The 7,680-nt window shown below is 41.2% G+C and overlaps 1 protein-coding gene across 3 annotated transcripts in view; it reads right to left on the bottom strand.

Moving 5' to 3' along the window:
* Positions 1-3,279: 3,279 nt before the first annotated feature.
* ARMH4 (armadillo like helical domain containing 4) overlaps positions 3,280-7,680 on the bottom strand; it is a 66,619-nt gene continuing 62,218 nt past the window's right edge. For 2 of the 3 annotated variants that reach the window (XM_034433438.3, XM_060693612.2), the window contains one exon: positions 3,280-7,622. In XM_034433438.3, the coding sequence (XP_034289329.1) occupies positions 7,554-7,622 (69 nt within the window). In that variant the 3' untranslated portion in view covers positions 3,280-7,553. The remainder of the gene's footprint in view (positions 7,623-7,680) is intronic. The other variant, XM_034433439.3, reaches the window with a different exon arrangement.

Here is a 7,680-nt window from a genome sequence, read left to right as displayed (position 1 = left end):
TTGGAAAAATGTTTGCTTCCGCATCTTTACTTGGAGTTGGGGGTTTTCTGGAACACTGACATAGTGTACATTCAAAGTGATAATAAAGTCATTCTAAGTCTAAGTTCTAAGACCTTGGCTGCTATCAGGATGTAATGGGACAGAATGGTAATTCACGTTATAAATATCTCCCACTTCCACTTCCTCTTAAGCCTTGAAGGTGCAGAAGCATAGTGATCAAAACCATCTTCCAACAGCCCTTGTCTTTAGTACAAAGAGAGATAATCATTAAGAAGCCCTGGAGGAAAAACTTAGAAGAGACTCTACGACCATTTGTGACTTGATAAGACATTTCTTTAGTCTCTGTGCTCCTGATGACGGAGCCAGCATAGAAACCTCGTGATCATCACCATCATCTATAAAACTTGCTTCTTGGAGGCAACAAAGGGACAGGTACCGTGAATGGCAGTACTTTGAGCATGCCTCCATCCCACCTTAAAAAAAATATGGAACATCTCCTTCCAATTGACCGGTGGGGGTTTTGGATATCATGTTCTCTGCATTGCAGTGTCTGTCTTTATGCTATTCCTTGGCAAGTGGCCAGCCCTTTTCACTTATAGAAGAATTAATGCCTCTCCCATCAGATCTATTTTATCTCATGACTATTCTTTCCCCACCCCCACTCCCCTACTCAGGAGAATTTAGGTTAGTTAATTATCAGCCTCACTTTATTTGATTAGACCCAGCCTTGCCAAACTGCAAGTAGTCTTTGATTTCTCTGCAAGGGCACAATAAAGCAGAAACATACTTTACAGAAAAACAGTGTTTTATTGGGGGTTATTAATGTATGAGGATTGGGAATAAAAGAGTGAAATCTCCAATGAGCCACAGGAAACACTGGATACTCCCAGGATAGTCAGTCTCTTATGTCTACTTGACAGGGTTGCAATGAATGTGGTTTTTCAGATGGACTAATTCTGCATTTGTTTCCAGAATTTCTTGGACTAAAGACAGGTTGAAAATGTTGTTCCACTTAAAGTCTGAGACAGCCAGCAGCTTCATGTTAAATAATATCCTCCTTTGTCCTACTCTGTTGGTTTCGCTTCCCTTTTCCAGATTAAATTAAATCAGGATTTCATAACTCCTATTGAAACATGGACCTCTAACTCAAAGCGTCAACTACAGTTATCATACGTCCTTTATTATAAAGGACAGTGCTTCAGTTCAGAAAGCTATCCTTTAAATGTATTTTTTTTTCTTGGTTTTCCTCTTGAATTTTCTATTGTAAAGCAAAATTATAAACAATTTTTGCTATCTTTATGAACTTCTTTCAACTTTTTCCCTTTTTCAGGCTTGTCCTTTATTTTTTTTCCTAAGAAATTGTGGTCATTGTATGTCACTGAGTAGAAACGCCAGGTTCAAGAAGAAAATTGAAAGCCAAGTTTGACTTCTTGCATTTAAATGCACCTTTTTTTCAAATGCAAGTAGCAGCTGTTGGAAAGTGGAATGATGGTAATTAGAGATTGGAGCAAAAAAGTGAGTTTAACTTTTTCTTCTATTGCTGAACAATTGTTTTCCTTGTTTTCTTTCTAACCCAGTGTTTTTCAAACTTGGCAAATTTAAAACAATTTCAAATCTCAGAATTCTGGCTGGGGAATTCTGGGAGTTAAAGTCCACATATCTTAAAGTTGCTAAGTTTGAGAAACATTTTTCTATGCACTGGTGGAATGAACCATTAGTGTCAAAAAGCAACTCCTAATTATGTATGCAGCAGTGGGAATCCTTGGCGCTCTCTGAGCTTGGTTGTTTGCTTGCAAATGTCTCATTACCCAATTAGTTAACATCATCAGTGTTAGTGAGTACGGGGTTCACTCCAGGGGTGAAATCTACTTACCTTCCCTACTGGTTCGGAAGTGCGCGCTCTGCACGTGATTTTGGACCCTCTGCGCATGCACAAAACCATCTGTGCATGCGCAGAGGGTCAAAAACAGGTTCCTGGTTAAAACCAGGAAGTAACGATGTCCGAGTGGGTGGGCAGAGCCTCACGCTGCCACCGCTACCGGTTCTCCAAACTACACGTTGCCGCCGCTACCGGTTCACCTGAACCAGTGCGAAATGGTAGCATTTCACCCCTGGTTCACTCCCTGTTTTTATACTATAACTTGTCCTGCCAGTGTTGGTGGGGTTGTGGTTTTCTCCTTGATAGTTCCCTGATTAAGGTACTGTTTTATGCTTGTTTGTCTACTTATTTGTCTCCTTAGTAATTCCTCTATTTACAGTATTGTTAGGATATACCATTGTTAGGCTTTCCTAAGGTATTACGCAGAAAATAATATCCTATTCAAGGAACTACCAAATAGAAGACCACACCCCCTCCACCACTGGCACGATAAGCTACTGTCCGTAAACAAAGAGCAAACCCCACACTCACTGGTACTGACAATGTTACCTAGTCAGGTAATGAAATGTGTGCAAGAAAACAACGAAGATCACAGCACCAAGAATCTTACAGCTCAACTCACATATATTCATGGCAGGCAGCAATTTCAGATTAGATTTTCAGGCATTCCTCGCTTCCTGCTGCTGCAACCCTAATCGCTTTACATGCACCTTTCCAATATATGAAATTTAAAGATGCATTTTATGCCGCACATGTTTAAGCACAGCTTTCCTTAAGCAAACATTCCTTGCATTTGAAAACTTCCCTCACTTATCCTTTGAATGCAAGATGAACACCTTTCTCTGCTGCTTTCAGCTTTGCTCTGCCAGCCAAAACCAAATTTGGGTCCCCCAGGGATTGCCTCTTCCCCCAACAGTCCATAATGTTGTCATTATGAAAGCCTTTGACTCTGTCTGGATGGCAGCAGCTCCCAATATGTTCATCATCCAGAGGGACCGAAAAATGGCACCACAGGGTTTTAAGAGTAGCCAGGAGGGAACTTGATTCTCTTTTGGTCATTAAAAATAAAGGTATTTCCAGACGTCCCTTCTTCCAATTAGGAGAACTTCTTAGCAAGCCAAAGTACAGAGCCAAAGTGCAGAAAATCAGGAAATTGTCACCCAGAACTAATCACTTGTTCATTAGTGTGTTCCTCAGACGAGATAAACCAAATGTCCCCAGGAAAAGGAGCCCATTTTTTTTCTTTCCTACATGTTTTCATCTGCTGCTAATCATTTATGCCCACATGGATGCTGGATAGGCTACAATTGTGTTTCTTAAGCCAAACTTGTTATTTATTTATTTTTAAACAAGCAACACTATTTTGTTTTCTTTACGTGCACATATTTCTGACAGGACACTTTTAATGGCCAAGTGCTTCAAAACTTTATTGGCTTGCCCTCACAACAACCCTGTGAGGTAGGTCTCTTATTCCTACCCAAAAGATGAAGAATTGGGTTGACCAAAGTGACTTACCAAAGGCCCTAAGCGGCATTCCCCAACCTGGTACACTCCAATTGTTTAGGCATATCATGACATCATCACTATAGCTTCCAATGGACACTCGGAGTTTGGACAATCCCAAACAACACACTTACACATCCAGAGGGTTCCAGGTTGTGGAAGGCTGGTCTATAGCTAGGTGACAGGACTAGGAGTCCTGAGATCCACCCCTGCTCAAGCTCTACCCTTTATCTACTTTCTACTATATTCCTCTTCCTAGTTGCTTTTTTTAGAATCCCGTTCTACACAGGTTAGAATGCTAACAAGACAACTCAAAATATTTCTCTTCTAGCCCTGAAATCTGCAGAGGTATCTTTCCCAAATTCAAAAGCAATTCCAGTTTTAGCCAAGCTTCTTGTCTTGTGAGATGCAGGGAGACTGAACCCCCATGGAAGAGGAATTACTTGGCATGCAACCGGGCTCAGTTTCTATCCCTGCCTTAACTAGAACTCCGCCTATCCTTGAGCTCTAGTCAAAGGCCCATGAAAGAAAGGTCTCTCCCCACAAGGCTGGCTAAAGCAATCAAAGCTGACTTAAACATCCAAGCTCTTATGCTTGGCATCAAGCATCACTCCCGTTCCTATTGGAAGGCCATGAATTTTGAGTCATTCTGTCCCCTTCTGGGAGTGAATCAGGAAGAGAAGGATCAGTCCCAAGCTCTGGCCTATGACATGGGGGGGCCTGCCATATCTGATCCAGCAAAAAGGGCCATTGGAGAAATTGCAAGGGGCAGGAGGACTGCTCTGCTTGGGCTCTGCTTTGAATGTGTTGTAGTTAGCCACTGGGTGGGAGGAGAACATGCACTAGTGCAGGGGTCTCCAACCTTGACAACTTGGAGACTTGTGGACTTCAACTCCCAGAGTTCCTCAGCCAGCTTTGCTATTGTTGCCAAGGTTGGAGACCCCTGCACTACAAGCTACAAAGAGGGCTTTGCTATTCCATACCGCTGAACTGGCAGGCATGGAGAGGAGGAGGGAAAGAGCATCTCTATTTTATTTTATTTATTAATTCTTGGGAAAAGAATGAATATCCCCTTGACATACTGGGGATAAAAGTTTTTATTCAGCCAATTTATGGTTGAGGGTGAGGGGTGGGAATTGGAAGCATCCAAAATATGATCTTTCACCTTTAGTCTAGAGCAGCTCAAGTCCATTCTGTTGCTTCCAGATCATCTTTGTCACCTCTACCATCTCAACTTCACGCTATCGCTGGATGCATGCATGGCCTTCAGCCCTTGTCAGATCAAAAAAGGCACCCAACATATTATGTGCTACACATCACTTTCTAGCACTTGTTGGAAGTTATTGGTCTTGGGAGCTTCTGGTTTGGCCATCCATGGTCCCAGTTTGCTGGTTCTTGCAGCCATATTGCTTTGCTTACAATTGGCTGGAAGTCTTGGGCCCCCTCGTCTACAATCTTGGGATGCTATGCTAGGAAGCCACTCTTACTAAGACATTGTTTATGTAGTGTATATATGTGTGTGTGTTCTACAAAAATAGTGTTTAATATCCTTAAGATAACAAATTGCTCTCTATGGACTAGAAGCCTGAAACTAGAGACATTTCAACTGCTTTCGCGCTTCTTTCCTGCTTACCTACGATTTACTTTGTGGTGTACTGCTACTCTGAAGTTATTGACCAAAACTGCCCTCCTTTTTTCTCACCTTCACATAACCCTAAGGAGGGTCATTAAAAAAAAAAAATCTTCCAAAATGTTTTGGAAGATCAAATTGAAGCCCTACACGGAGGATATATTTACACATACTTCCATCAGGTAAACTGATTAGACAATGATTCCCAAAACATGTGAGCCAAAGAGGCAAAGCATTTTGGTAAAAATTAAGCTATAGTATATCAGAAACAGTAATCACTTAATTGTTAATAAAGCTAAAGATTTCTTGTTATAGCTTTCATTTCATCCTCTCTCACTCTTTTGAAAAAAAGAAAAGGCCAGAACATAGCAGAAGATCATTTGTTTGGTACGCAGAAATTCCCAATTTCTGGCTTTAGCCAATATTGGTGAGTGTGACCTCTTCCTGAAACCCCTAACAGTTCTAGTGGCTCAGGGTGGGTAATAGCAATAGCAATAGCACTTAGAGTTATATACCGCTTCACAGTGTTTTACAGCTCTCTCTAAGTGGTTTACACAGTCAGCATATTGCCCCCAACAATATGGGTCCTCATTTTACCGACCTCAGAAGGATGGAAGGCTGAGTCAACCTTGATATAATTGGGAGTAGTAACCAAAGGTCCAGCTTAATACACGTCTCATGTCTTTTTATGGAAAGCAAGACAAGAGCTCTTACTAGTTTAGTTAACTGGTGTGGGAAAAGGTCAAAGTCAGAAGCACATTTTTATTCCCAAGGAAGTTGAACAATTAATTAGACCCGCCTTCCCCACCTTTAACTCTCTCCAGATTGTACAAAAATATTCCTATCATCCCCATTGACTGGGAAGAATGGGAATGATTGTCCAACTCAATTGGAGAGAATCCAGTAAATCAGACTGGGTTAGGCAATGCGTTGGCTAGTTTGCATATTTGGAATTTTGAACATCTTGGAAGGAGCTCCCTTGAAATCGCTGCTAGAGGCTCGCCTATTTTCAAAACAGCTTCTGCTGTGGACATGGCCAATGAGGATTGTTCTTTTTATGCTCCACAAAAAGTGGTGCCCAATTGGATCTTTTTTCCCCCTAAGCCAATAGATACATTTTTCCAAAAAAAAAAAAAAATTACATGTGGCCACCATATTTATTTTCCAAGAAGAGAAATGAAATGTCTATTGAATCTAGAGATATTTTTGTAAAAAAATAGAATGTTAGAGGGTGGTTCCACAGAATGCCAGCTTTCACTGGAAGCGCTAAATTAAAAGGAAGTGAAATGGGGCGGGGTGCTTTATGGATGCAAAGATGTAGACGGAACTGTCAATCCTATTTATTTATTTATAAATTTTATATTGCCTCCTACTCGCTCACAGGTGACTCCACACAGCTATATAAATTTTCCAAATAAATAAATAGGGCTGATAACTTTGCTCAATACCCAAGCAGCTGCAAAGGAACATGCCCCAAGCTCTTGGCGTTTGTCTGAGCGCACAAAATAAAAGTGTACTCTAAACTTTAACCCAGATCAAAAAGTGCTTTGCCTCAAGGTGTCAGGAATTTGGGCACCACTATCACTGCATTTACCGCTGATTCCTTGCCATCATTTGATGACCACAGCACCAAGTAATGATCTCTCACAGATCAAATGTACACGGACCATTTCCATATCACTTTGGGAACACTGCAGACAGTAGAGAGGTTTTTTTTAGCTGTGGGAGCTGAGTAAATAGTCATGTGAAGTATGCCATGCATATGTGACAATTTGCTTAGTACTTTGATCTTTATGGGTCCCCCACTGAGCTGATGAAAGCATTCTCCCTACCGTTCTTCCACTCCCATTTGTTTCACAATGAACAAAACAAAGCACATGTCTCTTGGGTATGTGACTATCTAGTTTGACCCTAAGCATAATACACTATATATATATACATGACGTGCTTGTTCATTGTATTCTACCTACATAGTTACTATCCTGTTTATGAGGTGGACTGCTTCTATATGATCCCCTTGTTAATTAAACAGAGCCAATTATTTTCAAAACCATGAACTTCAGCTCAGGAAATCCCACATCTTAGAAGATGGCATCCTAGTGGGAGATTGACAGGCATTATTTGGGCTAAAAAAATTCATCCTCCCCAAGACAATATGGGAAAGGGTGACATTTTGATTGCTAGCATCAACATGAAAATTAGAACCTTAGGACCATTAATGTCATTCAGCCTGTCTTGTCCCCCACTCTTAGTGGAGTGATTGTTAAGTTTCATCTTTAAGAACATGCAGTGCAATGGAAATGAAGTTGCACAAATGCATGGTGTTTTTTTAAAAGGCTGCAACATGCGGTGAGGGGGATGTGTTTGGCTGTGTGTGTTTCTCCTTTTGGGGACCGGTTGTGTAAAGCAACACTGCCGTGTGAACGCACAACAGGGGCAGGCCACTGGGATGCAGCAGAAAGACTTTTTTTTTTACTTGCAAACCTCCCTTTGCAAACAAAGTAAGTCACTGGAGAACATGACGTAGCTTTGCAGCCCGATTCAAAATTCATCTTCAGAGCTGTCTGCTAAAAGCATCACCCGGTCTTGCATGCTGTTGAATTCTCTCTGCTAGTTGGAGTGAAGAGTGAAAAAGAGAGACAAAAAAAAGAAAGAGAGAAAGAAAGAA

Source organism: Pantherophis guttatus, chromosome 1 (genome assembly GCF_059756535.1).
Source record: "Pantherophis guttatus breed Tessera chromosome 1, ASM5975653v1, whole genome shotgun sequence".
Classification (NCBI taxonomy): Eukaryota; Metazoa; Chordata; class Lepidosauria; order Squamata; family Colubridae; genus Pantherophis; species Pantherophis guttatus.
Note: the sequence above shows the minus strand (reverse complement) of the source record. Positions and strands in the feature narration are given on the sequence as shown.